The sequence below is a fragment of the Eleutherodactylus coqui genome, chromosome 1 (genome assembly GCF_035609145.1).
Source record: "Eleutherodactylus coqui strain aEleCoq1 chromosome 1, aEleCoq1.hap1, whole genome shotgun sequence".
NCBI classification, from domain to species: domain Eukaryota; kingdom Metazoa; phylum Chordata; class Amphibia; order Anura; family Eleutherodactylidae; genus Eleutherodactylus; species Eleutherodactylus coqui.
In genome coordinates, this window is record NC_089837.1 from 150,847,530 (window position 1) to 150,871,068 (window position 23,539).

Consider the following 23,539-nt stretch of genomic DNA (forward strand, 5'->3'; position numbering starts at 1 on the left):
GAAGTACTGCACTATATTCTAGGAGCAATGAATCACCAGTGCAAAAAATGTACAGTTTAAATGTTTAATATTTTTTATGCTTAAAAATGTTATTTAAATCTAAGCAATTACAAAATAAACATGACTGGTGTCGCTGTGTCCGAAAAAGCCTGAAAATCGCCTTAATCTCACATGGTGAACGCTGTAAAGGCTTACCACGGCCGTATGTATAAAACACTGCATGTATTATGCGTATGCGATGCCGCGCATACGCAGTGTATTGCAGATTGACCATGTTTAATACGCAATCCTTAAAGAATAGGGCTGTATGCCCGTAATTCATGGTAAAATAGAACATTCTTCGTTCTTTTTCACATGCGTATTATATGCAATGTATATGCACAAAAGTGATTGGATCAATATGCTTTGATTTACGCTATTCACCGCGTATGACGTGGTGAAAATGTGTGTTTGGGAATGTGCCCTTAGGAAAATAATATATATATATAATGCCAGAATTGTGGGAGTTGTTTGGTCTCCTTATCTTCCAATAAAAATTGACCTAAAAATGATCAAAACGTTGTGTGTTATCACCAATGGTAGCAAAAAAAAACCTGCCCTGCCAAAAAACCCAAAAAAACATGAGCCCTCGCATGCTGCCATTTAGGGAAAATTAGTGTTATGGGGCTCTGAATATGATGAAAAAGCATTTTTTTTTTTTTAATTAGCAAAAGATTGGAATAAAACCTATAAACCTGGTACCAATTTATTGCTACTGACCCATAGAATGACGGTAACGGCCTTTTTATGCACCATGTACGCTGCAAAAGCAACCCCAACCCCTCCCTTAAAATGGCACATTTGCTATTTCACCCCAAAGTTTTCCAATACATTAAATGGTGTCATTAGAAAACAAATTACATCTCTCGTCACAAAACACAAGCCTTCAGACAGCTATATTGATGGGAAAATAAAAAATGTATAATTTTTGGAATGCAGGGAAAGAAAAAAAAATGTCGGGTAGTCAAAGGGATGAAAGGCTTGGGACAGATGGAGGGGATGGAGTGGAAGCAGTCTTTGCTCCAGAAATTCAACAAAAAACGAAGCCCTTCCAATGTACCGCTTCATGTAAGGTCCCTTTTACACGGGCTGCGAAACCCTTCAGATTCCTACAATAAGCTGAACCGTTATCAGTTATCGCTCCTTCTAAAAACTGACTGATGGATCGGGCCATGGAAACAGGCAGATGTTCATCTATGAATGACTGCCTGTTTACTGCGCATGAAGGAGGGCGGTTGGAACGATCCCCTGCTGCTCCACCTCCATTCACCAGTGATGCTCGATTTTGTGTACAAGCACCGGAGTGCGACTCATCACGGGGACGCCCTGTTGACAGGTCATCCCCTGTAAAGCACCATTACCCATGGCTGTGACAATACAGGTCGTACGGCCATAGGAGTAAAATCCTGCAGGGCTCCTGCTGTGTTTTACAGCATTTTTACCACTGTGAACCTGGCCATGACCCTCCGTACGGCAGCGCATGGTGGCGAATTTGTACAGTTTTTTTTTTTTTTTTTTGTGTGTGTGTGGTTTATCCCACAAAGTCACTTAGTGATGACTCGTATACCCGCAGTTCATACACAATGTTGTTGAGTATGGGCTGCACGTAGATATGCGATAATGGAGAACTATCGCATATAGATCAATGAGTGGAACAGGTTACCACGGGAGGTGGTGAGTTCTACTTCAATGGAAGTGTTCATACAGAGGCTGGACAGACATCTGTCTGGGATGATTTAGTGATCCTGCACTGAGCAGGCGGCTGGACCCGATTCTATGCTATATTTATCACTGTATCGAATCCCAGACAACAGGTACTTGTGTATTCACCATCACATGCTGTGTGCATAACGCAGACACCACATCCCCTCCTTGCTTCTTTTACGGTAGGTTTAGCTGATGTTGCAAGATAAAGGCTCCAGTATGTAAACCCCTTCTGCCGTAGGCTGTGCATGGATATTACTGTGTGTCTACCCACTGCTTGTGAATCCGTTGCCAAAAGCCATAAATCATAAGTGTTTAGATAATAAGTCTGGTTCTCGCTGTGCTGAAAGTATCAGAACTAGAGATGAGCGAGCGTCCTCCCCACTCTCCCCCGCCGGCACCCGAATCTTTTGAGACAAGCGGGCAGGTACTCGCATAAGGCAGTACTCGCTCGAGTTTAGAGATGAGTGAGCGTACTCGCTAAGGCAATCAGAACCTAACGTGGATGAGAGGTGAAGGACTCCTATGTTCATTTTTGCCTTTAAAAAAAAGTCAAACTTTGAGCCGCACCTTTTATTTTACCCCAAGGCGTTGTAAAGTGCATTATACCGGGGTTTACAAATATAATGTCAACCACTTTTTATCATAGCGAAGAAGACAAATTCTGTATTTTCATTTAAAGCACATTGTGCTTGCAGTGCGAGGGGCTGGTGTTCCCAGTCATACAAGTATGGGCTGCTTTCTGCCTTGGCCCGTATGACGTACGCAGCTTCCATCATATCTCATCATCGCCAGCCAGAATATTTTGTCAAAGCAATCCCTTGGTTCCTTATATCACTGTGTGAAGCTTTTTTTTTTCATAGCGTTATGGAAAGTGCAGCTTCGGCATCCACAAGCAGAGAATCATAGCGATTCTCCACAAGCAGGATCTAAATCACGGCATGCCACGATTGGCCGCAGTTCTCTGCGGTGAGACTGTCTGCGCTCCCCCCTCGTCCCCGCGGCGGAATATCGCTCGTGCCCCGTGGCTGTTAGACCAGCTCATTGGCTCTCGTGCAGCCTGTTTAGACAGGACGATACATCATTGGCTCCTTCAAACAAGAAATCATTCTGAATCGTTCAGTCTTTCATATTGGCTGTATAAGTGAATGAGAAGGACTGAACGAGCGCTGTTTAAACCGAACAATAGGTGAACAAGTCAAAATTATTTTTGTGCCTGCTATCATTCATCATTGCCTTATGATTAGACTGAATGATAATTATCATTCACTTTTGCTCTTTGGACGTTTTTGTATTTTTAACTATAATTGTTTCATCTAAAAGCGCCTTTAGATTCCCACTTATCAGATATTGATGGCTTATGTGAAGGACGAGCCGGGAATAGTAAAGATCCGTAAAAACTCTGTAAGTGTACATTCACACGTTGCTGATTTGCTTTGGTTTTTATGCAGATCTGCAGCAGATTTCACCCTTTCAATTGAATTCGAATTGAAGGGCTGATACCGGCTGCAGATCTGCTTTAATATCCATAGCCAATCTGTGATTGTGCTGAGTATTTGCATATTTGCGCACGTGTTTGCATATTTTACTGTATTTTTTGCACAAGCAAAAAATACACAACCGTGCTCTGATTCCTTGAAATGGGCAATTAGATCAATATGCGCTCTTTGCCTGCACAAATGCACAGTAAAATAGAGTAAGCTGTGTTTTATTTTGCGCAACCAAAATACACACGAAATCTGTTCATGTGAACCAACCAATTGAAATTAATGGACTCTACTCACTGTGGATTGTGTGCGCAAATTTTGTACCTGAAAAACCCCACGCAAATATATTTATTATGCTAGTTTTACATGGGCGATCGAGATTTTCTTTGTTCCCGCGCTTTTTGAGCATCAGTGATGCATTTTCTGGGGAACAATCTCGCATCGCGTGATGTTTTTATCGAAAAAGTCAATAAGACTTTCTGATGTTAAAATCACATCGCAATGCATGTTTTGTGTGCTGCGATGCGATAGAAAGAAAGCTTTATAGCGAAACATGGGAGATAAAAAAAAATCGCTCATCGCAGAAAGATTTTTTTTGTTCCTTCAACATCGCATCAGTGAAAACATTGCTAATGGGAAGGAAACTATTGAAAATCATTGGTTACCTAATCTGCTTTTTTACTGACTATAGCATCAGGCAAAATTGCGTGATTTTTCTCGCCCGTGTGAAACCACCTTCAGGCCGTTATTCACTTTTTCGTATTGTGAGGTTGTGCCTGAAAATCTCGGGCACAAATAGCATCAGACAACACAGACTCCCATTAGTGTGCTGTCCAATCTGCATGTGAAAAAGGGCTGAAGCCTTTTTGACTGAATTATATAACAGTATGCAGTAAACGCTTATACTCCCTCTAGTGGTGACTGTAGGTAGTCAGGATTTTCTTATTTAACTCTTACCCGGGCATTAAAAGGTTGATGCTCACCAGTAGAGATGAGCGAGCACGCTCGGATAAAGCAGTTACTCGAGCGAGCATCGTTCTTCTCGAGTAACTGCTTACTGGTCCGAGCAGGCATGAGCCTGCTCGGACCAGTAAGCAGTTACTCGAGAAGAGCGATGCTCGAGTAACTGCTTTATCCGAGCGTGCTCGCTCATCTCTACTCACCAGCCTTTAGAAGTAACAACATCCCAGATACCTTAGGAGTCCCGTGAAAGCTTTAACTGACAGGGTAGATGTCTGGGAACTGAAAATGAGAACATTCACTGTCTCTTCCTGTTGATGAAATCTCACTGCAGTGTGAAATCTTGGGGAAACCTTGACATTGCAATATTTGCAGTTAATGTTTCTATCTTGTATACTGAAACATAAACTGGTACAACATATGGGGCTTCTACTGGATGAAAAAAGCTGTGAGCTACTGGCACCACTTGTATAATAAAAATAATAATCTGAGCGGACTGACAATGTATGGATCTATTTCATCTGTATTAAGAGTGGCACAATAGATTGATGTCTCTTATGTTGTACTAAATTACAGAAGCAATAAATATCTATTTATTAAGAGTATTAATTACCGTATATACCCAAGTATAAGCCTAGTTTTTCAGCACCTTTTTTTATGCTGAAAAAGCCCCCCTCGGCTTATACTCGAGTGAGCTAAAAAAAAAAAACAACAACAAAAAACCCCGCAATACTCACCTCCCAGCCTGCGTCTGTGTCCCCGGCGGTGCTGTCATCTCCCTGCTCAGCTTTGAATTCCCCCGCCGTCAGCGCTGTGTAGGTAAGCGATCTGATTGGATCGAGCTCCAGCCAATCAGATGCCGTGCTCCGTTATTTACAGCCATTCAGTGGATGACATCACTGAATGGCTGTGATTGGTTGGCAGCCAAATAAGGAGGATAATAGAGATTACATATGCATGAGCCAAATAGGAGAGGGATTTAAATAACCATAGTAACAATATAATACTCAAAGAACTACAATGCACAAAATGATATGAAATTAACATAAATCCCTAAACTTACCCATAAGGCTAAGTGCTGTATCACCCCCAATGTGCTTTTCGCGTATCTTTCTCAGGGAATACTTGCTGCCAGTCTGTTTCCCACTTCTATTGCGTTACACATGCCCTCATAGTAATAGAACTGCCATAACAAAGATGGCGCTTACTCATTAATGGCACATGTGCTCTGCATTCCGGCAAGATGTCTGTGTCGCCCCACAACCTTCATGTGACATCTCGCACATTGTCTGGAAGTATGCCCTTCATATGCGCAGTCCACAAAATGAAGCTGGGGATCACGCTTGTCAGGGCTAGAGTGCATACGCACAAGTTAGCAGCCATAAAAAAAAAATTTTAAAGGAAAGTTTTTTTAGCCAAAATAGACAAATGAACAAAAACAGCAGATTTGCTAGTACATCATAGTACATGAGAACCGAACAGAAAATAAAAACAAAAGAGAAAAACATACATTTTTTGCATGCTTGAGTACATTTCTCATAAAACATAATATATGGCTGTTCGTTTTTTTTTTTTGCTTTATCAATTGCCCATAATAGAGCAAACCCAAGAGGGCTCCTAGTCTTGGAGTCCAGGAACAGCAGGAAGAAAAAAGACAAAACACCAGACCCCCAATCTCCCCCCCCCCCCCCCCCAAAAAAACAATCCAACGCGACTATTAAACAGAAAAGAAAGATTAGCCTAAATGGTAGATCAGTTCAAGCAGATATCCCTTTACATATCCCTTCGTAGTACCTAGACGGGTATCTCCATTGCAGGACAGTTTACCCAACCTCCCCAAATTGTGTGAAATTTCTTCGGGCATCCCCTGGCCATACAAGCAGTTGGAAGTGTAGAAATCGCCACCTGGATCCATGCACTTCTGGTCCGCTTGCCAGGGTGTTTCCAATTCAACAACATTACTTGTTTGGCATAGAAAAACAGTAACTCACCTAAGGTGTGGGTTGCCGCAGCCACTGGTAAGTCTCCAACAAGCCCAAAGAGGCACGCCCTAGGGTGCATGATCCTTGGGGCCCCCAGGTGAGATTCTATAAATATGAAGACTTTCCTCCAATAGTCTCGCAGGACCCCGCAGTCCCAGAACATATGGGCCCATCAGCAATTGAGTATTGTGGGCAGGATGGGATAGTGTACTGTATATACAGTGCAGGAACTTGACTTGGATAAGCCTGTCCCTACCACTTATCAAAGATGGAGCTCGCTAGTATGTCTCCATTTTTGCTCATTAACAGATCAGGAATATCAGTGACCCACTTCTGTCCAGCCCTCTTTCCCAGTGGGGCAAGACATTGCACAAAGTGGGCATAGAAATTGGACAGTGGCTTTACCAGGTTACACATCTGTGCCAAGCCTTCCAACCAAGTCAGGGATAGCGATATGGACAAACCCTTAAACTGAGCCCTGATCACATGTCATAGTTGGTAATATCTAAAATACAAATGCTCAGGCAGGTCATGGATTATCTGCAGCTGTAGGAAAGTGCAGAAGATGCCCTCACTGACTATGTCAGAGAGGACGTTAACACAATAGGTTCTCCAGAAAGCAGACTCTGTAAAGCGCCATAGGTTTGTCGAGTGTGGATTATTTCATAAGGAAGTATGCGGAGACCATGTGATCTTCTCTGCAGGGGTCACCTGCGAGGCCCTGTGCTATATCTTGGGTGCTACCAGCATTGGAGCAGGTAAGGGGGCAGTAGAAGAGGAGGGGCCACGCATCAGCAGATCCCTCAGCTTTGGGCGGGGCTCCGCCACCCTGCGCTCCAAGCCCACCACGGGGTTGTAATCTGACGAGGACAGCCACCACCCAGCATACATCAACTGGCTGTCCAGATGATAATAGTAAAAGTGAGGTAAGGCTAAGCCTCCCCAACTCACTGGGAGGCACAGGGTCCCCAATTTAATCCTGAGAGGGGGAGCCTCTCCATAGGATATGTAAAACAATCCCACGAAGCGTGGTAAAGAATCTGCTTGGAAGCAGGACAGGAGAATTATGCAGGATGTACAGAAATTTTGGTAGCAGTTTCATTTTTAACAAATTGATTCTGCCAAACAGAGTAGGAGAGAGGCCCAGCGCGTCGCCATTTCCTCAGCCCAGTTCAGGAGGGGGGCTAAATTAAGGTTGTAGAAGGTAGAGACCTTCACTGACACCCTTATACCCAGTTGTCTTTTATGTAAGTTGTCTGAGCTGTCCAGCTCAGTGGGGCGGGCAAATGGAGCTCAGCCACAACTGAGTTTATCAGGATTAGGTACGTTTGGTCCTAGTTGACCCTAAGGGTGCGGGCAGACGAGCGTAGGCGTATTTACGTTCGCACGAGCGCAACGTATAATCGCCCGAGCGATCGTTTTTCACCGATCACGACCAGAGCTAGAAAGCGTATTTTCGTTTGTTCCTACTTTGCAAACGGTCTTTTCGGCGATCGAATATTCGTTGGCGCGTATTTCGGTCGCATATGTTCCGTTTTTTTTCGAATTGCCGTTTTTACGCGCCGTAAAATCGCCCATGTGAACGAATACATTCGAAACCATTGCCTCAGATGGTCACGTATATACGTTTGGTCGCAAAAGCGCGCCGTTTATGCGCTCGTCTGCCCGCACCCTAATGCCAGAATGTAGGCCAAATGTGTCAAAAATGGCGAGTGCAGTGTCATCACCATATAGTGCTATGCGCTCCTCATAATTGTGCAGTTTAAATCCCTTTATTACTGTTGAGGTCCAGACCTGGATCACAAGGGGCTCTATAGCGAGAGCAAATAGGGCAGGGGATGCGAGGTAGCCTTGTCGTGTGCCCCTACTCAGTGGGAACTGGCCAGAAACATGGACATTTGGTTTTAATACTGGCTACTGGAGAGTCATCTAGGATCTTTACACACTTAATAAAGGTTAGCCCAAATCCAAATCGTTGCTCACTGCCCACAAGTACTTCCACTCTACTGAGTCGAAGGCCTTTGCCTAGTCTATAAATTCCAAGGTGCGCTTCCCATAGTTAGTGTTCATATGTCATATGGTTGAAAAGCCATCTTTTGCCAGGCATAAAGCCAGACTGGTCAGCATGTATAATCTCTTTAAGAACTGAGTTTATGCGTGTCGCCAGTATTTTTGCCAGGATTTTAATGTTGTTATTAAGAAGTGGGATGGGACGATAGGAGCCACAAAATTAACACTAAATTGAAACAATGACATACTGATACACTGCATAACAGCATGCATATTCAAATTAATATAACAAGATTGATTAAAAACAATTGTAATTAATAGAACAATGCTGACATCCTGCCGGACTACAAACTCCCCTCACTATTGTTACTTATCAGACTCTGTTAGATACATATAGCCTTCCAGATAGTTTCATTGTATTCACCTTTCTAATCTCCCCTCTGTCTCCTACAAATCTCTTCCTACCACTGCTTGTAAAGTCCCTCACAGCTTCCTAATCCTTTTAATAGAGTCCCTGACTAACCACATGTCTATTACGGTGAGTTAGCAACCAGACTGCTTATAACGGCACATATATGAAATGTTAGCTTCGGTAATCCTCCTCAGAGCTGAGGTTAAATAGGCAGAGCGTCGTCTCTCATTTGACGTCATTACTTTTGGCAGATATGATGTAGGTTATTGCAAAACATAGCCGGGCTTGGATGTTTTTCTTTTTTTTATAAGAAGCTTCTGTATTGTACCTTACCACACAACCCAGACATATGAAGAATACAGGAGATGGTTGTCACATGCACTACTCAGCCAATGCTTGCCAGAAGTTCCTGCAGCTCCTTTAATGTTGCTGTAGGCCTCTTGACAGCCTACAAGACCTTTCTTGTCTTTTCATCAATTTTTGAGGACCATCCAGTTCTTGGTAATGTCACCGTTGTACCAAATGTCCTACACTTCTCAATGTCCGTCTTCACTGTATTCCATGGTATATGTAATGCCTTGGAAAGTTTTGGCCCCCTTCTCCGTCTGATACCTTCCAACAATCAGATCCCTTAGATGTGCTGTAAGATCCTAATGGCTAATGTCAGGAAAATCCTACTAGTGAAGCTGAACCCTATATGGGGTAAATCAGAGTCACTGTAAATAATGGCACGGAGTGCTGACTACTATTAACATGGGTGTAAATGTGATTGGCTGATTCTGAACACAACTACATCCCCAAATATAAGAGGGTGTTCACATTATTTCAGTTTTGTTATTTTTCCATCCTAAGATTTCAGTTTGTTTTTCAATGGAATTGTACTGATAACGGGTCACATTAAGGCTAGGTTCACATGGTGCCGATTTGCTGCGGTTTGCCGTTGCATATCCACACTGCAGCAAACCCGCTGCATGTGCAGTGTAATGCAGTGCAAATGTGTTTGGCCAAAAAGCTGTTCTCACAGGGCAGAATTTTTCTGGAATGCCGCAGTGCGGAAATGCAGCTGCGGCACGGTTATAGAATATGCAGCATGTCAATTCTTTTAGATTTTTCACAGCGCTTTTTCGCCCATAGCCTCCATGGACACAGCAAAATCTGCACTTAAATGCGCTGCAAAAGTAAAAAAGCGCTGTGGAAAAAAACGCTTGTGGATTTTCCAAGCCAAAAAAGCGTCCAAAACACGCAAGAAAATCCGCAAGCCAAAAAGAACCTTTGATCCGCAACAGAAAAACCGCGGCAAATCCGCCCCATGTGAACCTAGCCTTAAGGTGGAAATAAATCTGAAAAGATTTATCTTTGTCTGATTTTTAACATAAGGAAAACATGGGATTTTAGCAGAGATGTGTATATACTTTTTATATCCACTGTATACATTAAGGCCGCCTGCAGACGGGCGGAAATTCCATATGCGAATTTCTGCCCGTGGAAGCTGCCATAGGATTGCGTTAAAAAACGCAATCCTAGGCAGACGGCCACGATTTGTCCGCGCAAAATCTCGCGCGGCAAACAAATCGCGGCATGCTCTATTTCTCACTCCTCGGTCGCCGACTCCGGTCTGTGCATGCGCCGGCTGCCCGGCAGCCGGCACATCAAACAGCCAGGGCCGCGGGAGCAGGTGAGTACACGTTGCTCTCTGCAGGGGCTCGGGTCATGTCGCGCTGCGAGAATTTTCGCAGCCGGATCCGACCCGGCCGTCTGCAGGTGACCTAAGGGTCAATTCCATAAAAAAAATTTCTGAATATGGTTCCTAATAGGTGTTTCAGCAGCAAGGTATCACTTAGACGTTATGTGAGGCTCAGTGTTGAACAAGTGCAAGAAGTAACCCTTTTTGTTTTCTTCGTAAGATTACTAATAGAGATGAGCGAGCATACTCACTAAGGCAAACAAGTCCCACAATGGCTACATAGTGTTATTTAACATGTACACACACAACAGCTTATTCTGAAGTTATCTGAAAAGTCAGATATGCTCTAATTATTATTACTGTTATTTCCCATTGATACGTTTCTCAAATAAATAGTTCGGAAAAAATAAATATGTAACTTAGTAATTATAGATGAGCGAGCATACTCGCTAAGGCAAACTACTCGAGCGAGTAGTGCCTTATTTGAGTACCACTCGTCTCTAAAGTTTCGGCTGCCGGCGGGGGACGGGGAGCGGCGGGGGAGAGGGGAGATCTCTATCTCCCTCTCTCCCCCCTGCTCACTGCCACAACTCACCTGTCACCCGCGCCGGCAGCCGAATCTTTAGAGACGAGCGGGCAGGTACTCGAATAAGGCACTACTCGCTCGAGTAATGTGCCTTAGCGAGTATGCTCGCTCATCTATAATTACTAAGTTACATATTTATTTTTTCCGAACTATTTATTTGAGAAACGTATCAATGGGAAATAACAGTAATAATAATTAGAGCATATCTGACTTTTCAGATAACTTCAGAATAAGCTGTTGTGTGTGTACATGTTAAATAACACTATGTAGCCATTGTGGGACTTGTATCCTACATTTATCAGCATGTTCCCCTCTATAAGCTGTATCTCTGATCTTAAAGGGGTTGTCCCGCGATAGCAAGTGGGGTTAAGCACTTCTGTATGGCCATATTAATGCACTTTGTAATATACATCGTGCATTAAATATTGGCCATACAGAAGTTATACACTTACCCCCTCCGGTGCTGGCGTCCCCGTCTCCATGGCGCCGACCGAATTCTTCTTCTCCCCCGATTAGACGCGCTTGCGCTGTCTGCCCTCTTCTGTCCGGCTCCGGCGTGCTCGCGCTGCAGAGGTCTTCTGCGCATGCACAGAAGACCTGTGCGGTGCGAGCACGCCGGAGCGGCCCCTTCAGCACAAGCGCGTCTAATCCAGGGAGAAGGCGGCTTTGGTCGGCGCCATGGAGACGGGGACGCCAGCACCGGAGGGGTAAGTGTATAACTTCTGTATGGCTCATATTTAATGCACGATGTATATTACAAAGTGCATTAATATGGCCATACAGAAGTGTATAACCCCACTTGCTATCGCGGGACAACCCCTTTAAGTTATTTCTGAACTAGTGAGCAGAGTCTCCTGTTATGTCTTCTATACACTGTGTACAGAGAAAACTGTAGATTTTGTTCTGCCTGTTACACACCCAGAGACATAGCATCATGTAGGACTGTTGACAGCACTACCGACCTGTGTAGATGTGAATAGCACTAAATAACTCCCCATTAGCTGTAACAGCATATTTGATAAGGCTTTACTTTTCTCCACCTACCCTCTCCCATCTGCTTTCATAGACTAATATGACCCGGATGACTTATCATCTTCCTATACTTCCAGTTCTACCTGCATGCCAACTCAAGTAAAAGACATAACATCACTTCACAACAGGCAGTGGACTGCAAGTTAAGGCCCATATACACGGGACAAATGTCAGACAAACAAGATTTCCCTCCTTGCTCTCCCCCGCCCCTCTCCATTCACTTAAGACAGCGACTGTTTAGTACTGAACGGCTACTGTTTACATTGAACGATCATCATTCAAGATTTTATGCAGCCTAAATGATGAAAGATGAGTTGAGCGATGATCGTTCAGTGTAAACAGCAGCCGTTCAGTACTGAACGGCCGCTGTGTTAAGTAAATGGAGAGGGGCGAGGGAGAGCGAGGAGTGAAATCTTCTCTAGCTGTCCTGCCCCCCCTGCTGAGTGAGCCAGCGATACTCGGTCCTGTGCAGCAGCACGGGAGCGAGTATAGGCGGCGATGAGTGTCGGGCATCGTTTGCCCAACATTCGTCCTGTGTAAATGGACTTTTAGAAGCAAGGGAGTGCCCTAGTGGCCAACAGTGTAGAGTGATTTTTCATCACAAGAACATACATAATTTTAGGTACATACATTGCACTTTTGCTAGTTACTTCACTAGCTATCAAATAAGGATATGTTGCTTGAAAAGTTAATGACCATTTAATTTAAAGATAGGAAGTGCATTGCCGCACAGCACAACCACATTATTACTGCATGGGCAAAGGCTTCCAGAGGGCAATTTGGAAGACTTAGGCTGCCTGTCCATGGGCATTGCAATATCCCGCGGCGGATCTCCGCCACCCGAGAGCAGGAGCCTGCAGACAGATCTCCGCGGTCAGCCTATCTGACAGATAGGCTGACCTTGGAGAATCGCAGCAATTCGCCACAGCAGCGATTTGCCACCTGCTAGTGGAGAATCACTATGATTCTCCGCTCATGGACAGGGGGCCTGCGCTTTTCATAGCAGCACTATGGAAAGCGTGCATTGTGTTTCCCGGGCCGTTATCGCCGCGGGGAACGCAATTCAAAAACACCCATGGACAGGCAACCTAAGTTGGTGTTCATTGAGGAAGATAACCATTTGCTATTGGCTGTTCTGTTTATAGGGTAAATTTGCCTGTAGTGTGAATTAATGTTACCTGATCTAATTCTGAAAAACACATTTTCTTCTAAATTCAGAATATTACTAAGACTACCTGGTGATGGACAGGCTAACCCTGGGCAAATGAACCATAAGGAACCACTGGGTTACCTTGGCCTGCCTGTGTATGCTGCCCCTTGTATCACACACTCCACAAATGCCTCTTCCACATCTCCTGATGCATTGTCTTATACTACTGACCTGGAGGTATGTGGTCACTTTTCTCTGTTCATTATATTTTTAGTGGAGGATAAGTCATCAATACTTAAGTTCCGGATAACTCCTTTTAAAGTGAGAAAATATATAATCAGTCAGTTCTTGAAGTTGAATAGTTGGAGGCAGGAAAGACTGGCTGCCGATGGACAGTACTCTGAGCTGCTTTTGATTACAAGTTCTGGCTGCTAGAACTTGGCTCTTGTGAGTGATGTGACTTTGCTGTTGGCTACAGGCTGTATTGTAGGAATGGGCCGCATCTCAATGGGGAGGGTGCAGCTGTGCTTGGGGAGAAGATGGCTAGAAGGCTGGAGGAGTGTTTAAACTAGGGACTGGGGGGGAGGGCACCAAGAGAATAGGGGGGTAGATAGTATAGACCCCCCTATTAGATAGTTTAGACCCCCCCCCCTTCCCCAAGGGGGGTAGATAGTATTAGACGCCCCTATCTTGGAACAAGTAATGGGAGTGGGGATCAAGCAGGGTGTGGGGTTAGTACAGTTAGAAGTGGCAGAACAGCTAATAGGTCCAGAGGTAGAATAATGAAAATAAAGAATAACAACCACCATATAAATTGTATGGCAACCAATGCAAATATTCTGATCGTTAAAGTGGGTGAGCGCAAAGCGAGAATGTCTGAAGAAAATTATGATATAGTGGGAATAATGGAAACATGGCTTGATGAGAAGTGCGATTGGGCGGTGAATTTACAATCTCTTCAGAAGAGACCGTGGCTACCAGTAAGGGGTAGGCATGTGTCTGTACATTAAATCGTACTTAAAGGGGTTGTCCCGCGGCAGCAAGTGGGTCTATACACTTCTGTATGGCCATATTAATGCACTTTGTAATATACATTGTGCATTAATTATGAGCCATACAGAAGTTATAAAAAGTTTTATACTTACCTGCTCCGTTGCTGGCGTCCTCGTCTCCATGGTGCCGACTAATTTTCGCCCTCCGATGGCCAAATTAGCCGCGCTTGCGCAGTCCAGGTCTTCTCCTGTTCTCTATGGGGCTCCGTGTAGCTCCGTGTAGCTCCGCCCCGTCACGTGCCGATTCCAGCCAATCAGGAGGCTGGAATCGGCAGTGGACCGCACAGAAGAGCTGCGGTCCACGGAGGCAGAGGATCCCGGCGGCCATCTTCACAGGTAAGTATAGAAGTCACCGGAGCGCGGGGATTAAGGTAAGCGCTCCGGTGAGCTTTCTGTACGTCCCTGCATCGGGGTTGTCTCGCGCCGAACGGGGGGGGGGGTTGAAAAAAAAAAAAACCGTTTCGGCGCGGGACAACCCCTTTAATGCTGAAGCTACGAGAAGATATAGGTGTAGGAGATGAACACATGGAATCTCTGTGGGTAGAAATACAGGGAGCAAAGAATAACTAAATCCTGATAGGGGTTTTCTATAGACCACCAAAAGCAACAGAAGAAACTGAAAACTTATTATTAAGACAAATAGAAGAGGAGTCAAACCACAATAAAGTAATTATTATGGGGGACTTTAATTATCCGGATATAACATGGGAAAACGAAACCTGCAAATCTCACAAGGGTGATAAGTTCTTGAGAACAATTAAAGATAACTACCTTACCCAACTTGTGCAGAAGCCAACTAGAGGGAGGGCCTCTCTGGACTTAGTATTAACTAACAAAACCGGACTGAATAATGGGGGTGCAGGTATAGGGACACTTGGGGAACAGTGACCACAATATAATTAATTTCCAGTTGTCTTTCAATAGGAAGCCTTATCAGGGAGCAATAAAAACACTAAACTTCAGTAAAGCAAAATTTAATCAGCCCAGAATTACTCTTAAGAACATTAATTGGGACAACATCCTAAAAATAAAAGCACAAGCGACAAACGGGAGACATTTAAAAACATCCTAATTACCTCATGTGAGCAGTTCATACCCTTTAAAAATAAAAGAACTACAAGTAGAAGGAAACCAATGTGGCTCGACAAGACTGTAAGGGGGGCAATAAGCGGAAAAAGAAAGCAATTAAACTACTAAAACAAGAAGGCAACGAAGAAGGGCTAAAATCATACAGGGAAAAAAAACTAATTATGTAAGGAAAAGATCAAAACTGCCAAGGAGGAGGCAGAGAGACTGATTGCCAAAGAGAGCAAAAATAACCCTAAACTATTCTTCAATTATATAAACAGTAAAAAGATTTGCACTGAGAGCACTGGCCCCTTAACAAATAATGCAGGAGAAACCATAGAAGATGATGGGGGAGAAGGCAAATCTATTGAATAGATTTTTCTCAAGTGTACTCACGAATGTAAAAGAAATGTCACACGAGATGCAGGAGAATAAAACAAACCTCCCACTAAGTATTGCATGCCTAACACAGGAGGAAGTGCAGAGCCGGTTAAGAGGGATTAAAATTAATAAATTGCCGGGCCCAGAAGGAATTTACCCAAGGGTTTTAAGGGAGCTAAGTAAAGTGATATATAGACCATTATATCTTATATTTAGGGACACCATTGAGATCGGGGTCCCAATATACATAAAGGGGTCTTAAAGGGAGCCTGGTAACTACAGGCAGGTAAGTCTCACTTCAATAATTGGAAAAATATTCGAGGGGTTTCTGAAAGATGCCATCCTAGAATACCTCAAGTAAAACAACAGTATAACTCCTCATCAGCATGGGTTCATGAAAGATCGATCATGCCAGACCAATTTGATCAGTTTCTACAATGAGGTAAGTCCTAGGCTTGACCTGGGAGAGTCTATTGATCTTGCATATCTGGATTTTTCTAAAGCATTTCACACCATGCCACATAATAGGCTGATATATAAAATGAGACGGCTTGGACTGGGTGAAAACGTGTGTATCTGGGTAAAGAACTGGCTCAGAGATAGAAAGCAGAGGGTGGTAATAAATGGTTCGTACTCTGATTGGACCACCATTGCTATTGGGGTGCTACAGGGTTCAGTACTAGGCCCCATTTTGTTCAATATATTTATTAATGACCTGATAGAAGCACTACACAGTAAAATATCAATATTTACAGACAGAGGCGTAACTTAGACCCTCTGGGCCCCAATGCAAAGTCTGTAACAGGGCCTATAATGCTTTATCCATAGTACTGGGCTCCCTATAGAGAGCAGAGGCTTAATGGGCCCCCTAAGGCTCTTGGGCCCAGGTGCAACTGTATCCCCTGCATCCTCTATAGTTACGCCCCTGTTTTCAGACAATACAAAATTGTACAAGATAATTCATACAAAGGGGGACAATATGAGACTACAAATGGACCTAGATAAGCTGGGGGCTTGAGTTGCAAAATGGCAAATGAAGTTCAACATTGACAAATGTAAGGTTATGCACATGGGCAGGAGAAATGGATGTCACCAATGTAGACTAAATGGAGTACAGCTAGGGAAAAGTGAGATGGAAAAAGACCTGGGGGTACTAGTGGATTGTAGATTTAATTGGAGCATTAAGCATTAACATTATCCTTGCACTATATAAGGCACTTGTCAGGCCTCACATTGAATACTGCGTACAGTTCTGGTCACCGGTGCTCAGGAAGGATGTTGCAGCGCTTGAGGGGGTCAAAAGAAGGGCAACTAAACTAATAAAAGGAATGAGAGGACTAGAATACCCGGAGAGGCTATCAAAATTGGGATTATTCACCCTGGAAAAAAGATGATTAAGGGGTGACCAAATAACTATGTATAAATCCATTAGGGCACAATACAAGGATCTCTCCCATGATCTCTTTATACGCAGGACTGCGATGATAACTAGAGGGCATCCTCTACGTCTAGAAAAAAGCAGGTTCCATCACCAACACAGAAGGGGGTTCTTTACTGTAAGAGCATTGAGACTGTGGAACTCTCTGCCTGAGGACGTGGTGATGGCAAAATTAATAGAGAATTTTAAGAGTGCTACGATATTATAGGATATAGACATTAAATAACCAGCGGGGTTGTTGCTCCGGGTCTTGGAGTCAGGTACCAACTCAAACTTTGATCCAGGGATTATTCTGATTGCCATTATGGAGTCGGGAAGGAATTTTTTTTCCTCCAAATGAGCCAAATTGGCATCTGTCTCGTTGGGGGGGTTTCGTCTTCCTCTGGATCAACAAGGAGGAAGGGGGGGGGGAGAAACAGGTTACTATGTGAGACAGGGCCCCATCTGAGACAAAACTATTTTTTACTGTGCTTTCTGCTGCTGCCTGTAGTTCCTCTTCTCTTCCTCCTCAGCCAACGGATCCTGGACAGAGCAGTGAAAGGATTATTTGCTGTAATAAAAGCATAGTTGGTTTTCGGCATGACCTTCTATGAAGTGTTTTGACTTACTACGGGTGGTGTAACTATGATTTTTAATAGGAGTCTTGCAGTCTGGGGAAGTTTCAACAACATAAGTCAACTTCTATGGACATTGTACCATATAAACTATAAGATCTGAAGTATATGTAGGAAAATATTCAATCACATATTCCTTGCACTTTCTTGCGTGATGAAACATTCTATCTTTTAGAATACACCTACAATCTGCAGAACTAAGGCAGGTTATGGCTACCTGTGTTGAGGGGGCTAAATAACCTTGCACAGCTTTCTTGTGGTGATCCCGGAAATTCCTCTGTTCTCTAGAAGGCTTAAAAGGTTGGTTTTTAATTTCAATAAAAGAAAGGAATCACGTATAATTTGCCAGTGTTTAACTTAAACTTATTTAAATATATAGTCAAGCTTTTTTGATATATTACAACAGTTTTTGAGGAGTTGTTTATAACACCCAGTGTAGATTTCAAGTCCTTCAGTTTCCTTTGCAAGAAGTCCATATTCAGTAGCATAATATGTGTGGAGTATTTTTGCACACAATTCAGTATTGTGAACAATTTGGCCATAAATGGGTTCTTGTACCTCCATGGTACTCTATTGACTTTGTAATACTTCTCCAGGGTGGTCAAGTCTAATGGGGTATTCAGTTTACACAAAGTTGCTGGCAAATGAAGGGTAATCAAAAGTTCTTAAAGTTTGCACTGTGGTTCTGCTTTGGGTTTTGTGTATGTGGCTCTATAACCCATCACTCTCTCATGGCACTTCAGAAGGGTTTGTTCACAGGTTATTCTGGATACGACCTGTAGGTATTCCAGCACTGCAGGTCGGGCATGCTCAGTAGGAATGATCAGTGATGGCTTTTTTTTCTCTTCAGCTCTCTGGACCAGAATGCTGATCCATTGCAGGGCAGTGCTTAGTGGATATGTGCAAAAGAAAGACATACAGATCAGAGGATTATGGTAAATGTAGTTTTAAGCTGCATGTCAGCAGGGATGCGGCAGCCACATTGGAAAATAGCAATGTGGGGAAACATCAGAAATAGGAATTAGAAAAAAATCAAAGTAATGGTCCTTTTAACTGGTACTGGTTTTGCTTCATAGAGAGTCAATTGAGAGAGTCGAAATGGTAGCATGAGCTGAATAGATAGATTTCTTCTTCACAATTACTGCAGTACACACACTAGAGGTCACTGTATCCTTTTTTTCTTGTTTCTAGAACGTCTCATAGGTTAGGGGAAAGGAAGTTACTATGTATTTGTAGCTTCAGTAAGTATATCTAAGCATTCCTGTATTTTACATCAACACTGTATTTGATATTGTCCATAGTAGACTTTCTGGTAACATTTCCCTGTGTCTCTGAGGTTTTCGTGTTATGGTCTCCCTAATCTCACCAACAAATTTTTAAAATATATTTTTTACATTTCCAAGAACTAATGAATTCAACTGATCTATGCATGTGTAATATTATTTTTGCAAGCAGTCACAAAATAGCTGATTGCATGCAGAGAACTACATGAACAGGTACCGTTTGCAACTTTGAACTTGTAGACCTTGCCTTGAGGTGAATATATGAATATTGGTGGGAAAGACTGAGTGCACAGGATTGAATGTAGCAATGTAAAAAAATAAAAATATAATTTATCATGCCTACATACAGTAAAACACATATACACCGAATGGCCACTTTATTACACACTTGTGTAGTAGCATGTTGAACGTCCTTTGGCCTTCAGAACCGCAGCACTTCATCAGTAATCCACCAACCTGAACTTTTTTTTTACATCTAACAGGAAGGGTTCATTGATTCATGCTGCTTGTGCAAAATTTGTATTAGCCCAAGCAGGTGATGTTTTTTCACTGCCCAATGCTCCAGTTTTTGTGCAGTAATGACGTTCATCTGGTCATTTTGCTTTTATAGCTCATCTCTGCTCAGGAACGATGAGTTGTGTGTTCAGACGTGGTAGTTGGAACACTAGCATTGTATTTGGAAGCAGTTTGTGTAACTGTAAACTGCCTGTTTGTCAGAAAGATTCTTTACATCCTCCTCTGATCCCTTTTGTCCACAGGTTATCTAAAGCCACATGATCTCCTTTCATCGATGGTTTTACTTGATTACATCATTCTTGGTACACTCTACACACCATTGCAGTGGTCTCGGTCGTCAGAGTATCTATGGTGGGGTGTTGTATTTTCTTACACTGCCTGCCCACATCCGGGACAGAATATCGCTAGCGAGGTCGGAGCACTTGAAGGTCTCTGCGATGAGCCTATCTAAATGATAGGCTCACTGCGGAGAATCGCAGCAAACGCGATTTGAATCACGCAAGCGGACAATCTCTATGATTCTCCGCTCGCAGACATCGGGCTGCCCTCTCCATAGTTCTCCTAGCATGTCATGCGAGCTCCGTGGGCGATTTGTCTCGCAATGACACCTCACCCGTGGACAGGCAGCCTTAGAGAAATGTTTTTATGCTGGCCCTTTAAATAGAAAGCTGTGGCTCTTGCTGAAATTATTTCTTAGTTTGGAGTATCTGTGAAGTTGTTACCAAGACTTTTTCTGCCACTTGAATGAAACTGGCACAATGGCACATACAGGGTTAATTGTATAAAAATAAATATATCAAAACATTTTGATGTCCTTATGAAAAATCTTGTGATATGTCATCAAAGGACAACATTAACTGCTCCCAAGCACATGCCCCATCAACAGAAACAAGATTATTTTTAAGTATATTTTAGCATCATGTGTATCTTCAAGTTGTATGGGAAGATGCCAGCTCTCTCATTGGACAAGGGTTCTTGCAGGTTGCGGGGCAGTTTTTAAGAGTTTATTTTCTTTAGACATAGTTAGAATTGCCTACTAAAGAGAGAGGAAAATAACAAATCAAAGATTTCTCTATTCTCAGTTTTAGAAAAATATGTTCATGTAAAAGGAAGATGCACTGGTGTTTTCAATACTGTACTGTGACGCATCGTGTAACTGCGCAGCCAGTCATGGCGTTTAGCTGTGGATGACCACCACAATCACGTGACTTGACATCATAATGTTACACCTTCCCCAGGTTGCTGTGACAAAAAAGACCAGCAGAAGTAGTCGTATGCAGGGGCGTAACTAAAGGCTCAGGGGCCCTGATGCAAAATGTGAGCTGGGGCCCCCCTCTATCTGTTTCTGTACCCGTACCCATACCTAAACCATGCTGCAAAGAGACATAACTTGAAGCTTCTGGGCCCCAATGCAAAACTTGCAACAGGGCCCCCAACTATAATGCTTTATTCATAGTACTGGGCTCCCTATATGGAGAAGAAAGACCTTATGGGCCCCCTAAGGCTCCTGGGCCCGGGTGCAACCGCATCCCCTGCACCCTCTATAGTTACGCCCCTGGTCGTATGTGATGGTAAAGTCACCAATTAGTGAACAGCAAGTATATTTGCAATGTACTTTGTCTTCTATGCGATACAACAATGGACGTACTCACATGGGGGACTAAGAATTCTGGGTGTTTTTTTGTGTTTGTTTTTGCTTTTTTTTTTTCAAATTCTATTTGAACAAGCCTCTACCAATTGCGAAGTTTTAGAAGAAACTATGTCCACATTGTAGTTGCATTGCTAATAGAAATGTTTGAACATTTGATAAGGTAGATCGAGGACAATATGAGATATGTCCTTGTTACTAAAATCTCAAGTGTAACATAGTATGTAAAGATGAAAAAAGACATGTCCACCTATTTCAGCCTGTTACCCCCCAAATGTTGATCCAGAGGATTTCAGCCTGTTACCCCCCAAATGTTGATCCAAAGGAAGGCAAATAAATACAACCCAATGAGGTAGAAACCAATTATCCTCATTTAGCGGAACAAAATTCCTTCCTGATTCCAATCTGACAATCAGAATAATCCCTGGATCACCAACCCTTCTGAAGTAATTAATGATTATAACATATAATATTGTATCACTTAAGAAAGACGTCCAGGCTTTTCTGAACTCTTTTATGGAATTTGTCATCATCACATCCTCAGGCAGAGAGTTCCACAGTCTCACTGCTCTTACAGTAAAGAACCTCCTTCTATGTTGGTGTAGAAACCTTCTTTCCTCTAGACATAGAGGGTCCCCCCTTGTTACAGTCACAGTTCTGGGTATAAATAGATGATGGGAGAGATCTCTGTAATGTCCCCTCATATATCCATACATAGTTATTAGGTCGCCCTTCAGACATCTTTTTTTCTAAACTAAATAATCCCAATTTTGATAACCTCTCTGGATATTGTAGTCCATCCATTCCATTTATTATTTTAGTTTTACTTCTTTATTTTAGTGGGATTTTCAAGATTTAGATGAGAATTGGAATAAGGACTGTCATTCTCCAAGTATCCAACCAAATGACAGCTCTGTTTTGAAAGCCATCAATATCAGTCATTAACAATCCCCTTCCTCTATCTGTCCACCCTTTAAAAGTCTTAAGACCACTAGCAGATAGAAGAATAACAATCCAACAGACCCAAGGAAAACAGAACAGCAGTGAAAAAAAATTGTTGACTTTGGATCAGAAAGAGATGTTTTGACCCCATTCCCTCAGTCAATCATTCACCTGTACAATAATTGTGTAGACTTACTACACAGAACACAACTTGTTGGGAAGTGGGTAACCTAATTAAGAAAAACTTGCTTTTTGTGGCCCATTTTGGACAGCATTACATAGTACCTAATGCTATTCATCAGCAGCAGCTGCGGTGCCTCAATGTGCCTTGTTAGCTGGTGCCTACAGCAGGAGAATTATCAGAAGTTGTCAAAATGTGAATTTTGGCTCGATGTTTTGTACATTCAAAAAGAGATGATGTGAAATCCATGTCCTTTCCGCAATTCAATTGCGGAAGGGCTGTGAATCGGACAGCTTCTATTGACTTCAATGGAAGCCGTTCACGTGGAATCCTTTCAAAAATGGAGCATGCTGCAATGTTTCCTCCGCTTGCGGAAACTGCAAATGGTTTCTGCAAGTGTATAAGAAGAATCAATTTACCATAGCATGCTATGGGCGTTATTTGCTGCGAATTTGTGGTGCGGACATCCGCTGCGGATTCTGCAGCAAATATACACCCTTGATCAGGAGGCACATGGGCGAATCGGATTCTGCATGCGGAAGCCCTCAGCGGAATCCGACCCTGTGCCCAGCCGGCATCCACGCATACCTGTATTTTCTTCGTCTTTTCTGTACTGCAGATGGTCCGCACGGCTTGCTGTCAGACATGCGCAGTACAGACGTTTTTCTTTAAACTCCTGCATTTCCTGTGGAATCCGCAATTGACTGGCTGCGGGTCGGACAGCTTCCATCAACTTCAATGAAAGCCGTCCGTGCGGAATCACTTTTGCATTGCATGCTATGGGCAGTATTTTCAGCAGAATCTGGGGACAGTCGCCCGCTCTGGATTCCGCAATTCCAATCCGTCCGTGTGCAGGCGGCCTAAGTCTAAGTTTGTATTTGAATAAGGACAGGATTTCTGACTAGTATGATGCAGTTTCCCATTCTGCAGGCTGCATCTTTTTTCCTAAAAACTCTTGCTTGAGAGAAAGAGCTGTATGTGCAGGCAGCTTCTCACTCCCTCTCCCCATCACAGCGTCTGTTTTGATTTTCTGCCTTTTGTCATCTAGTCATTCGGTGAGAGACTAAATGGACTTTCATGCCTCATAGTTGGGATGCATTTACATTTAGTGTATTTGGTGTGGATCTGTCCAGTAGGCGATCCCACCAACTAACTATCAATTAAGTCTGTCGGCTGTGGCTACAGAGCTGTGCAAGCAAGCGGCACTGCTGACTACAACATGACAGATACTCTGATGGCAGTTAAAAGCATTACACCATATACTTACTGATACAGGAGGGCAATTGTGTGCACAACCTCAGCATGCAGACAGCCAAATGCCAAATGAGGAAGCCAATGAGACAGCCACTCACACAACCTCCTATATAGAT

At 43.2% G+C, this 23,539-nt stretch overlaps 1 protein-coding gene across 1 annotated transcript; it reads left to right on the plus strand.

Moving 5' to 3' along the window:
* Positions 1-1,011: 1,011 nt before the first annotated feature.
* TMEM44 (transmembrane protein 44) lies at positions 1,012-22,048 on the plus strand. The gene is given in 10 exon segments (XM_066605449.1): positions 1,012-1,107; positions 2,442-2,476; positions 2,478-2,607; positions 4,566-4,658; positions 6,482-6,611; positions 6,877-6,930; positions 10,384-10,472; positions 11,974-12,065; positions 13,115-13,283; positions 21,887-22,048. Coding segments are annotated over 10 exon segments (1,050 nt in total).
* The last annotated feature ends 1,491 nt before the right edge of the window (positions 22,049-23,539 follow it).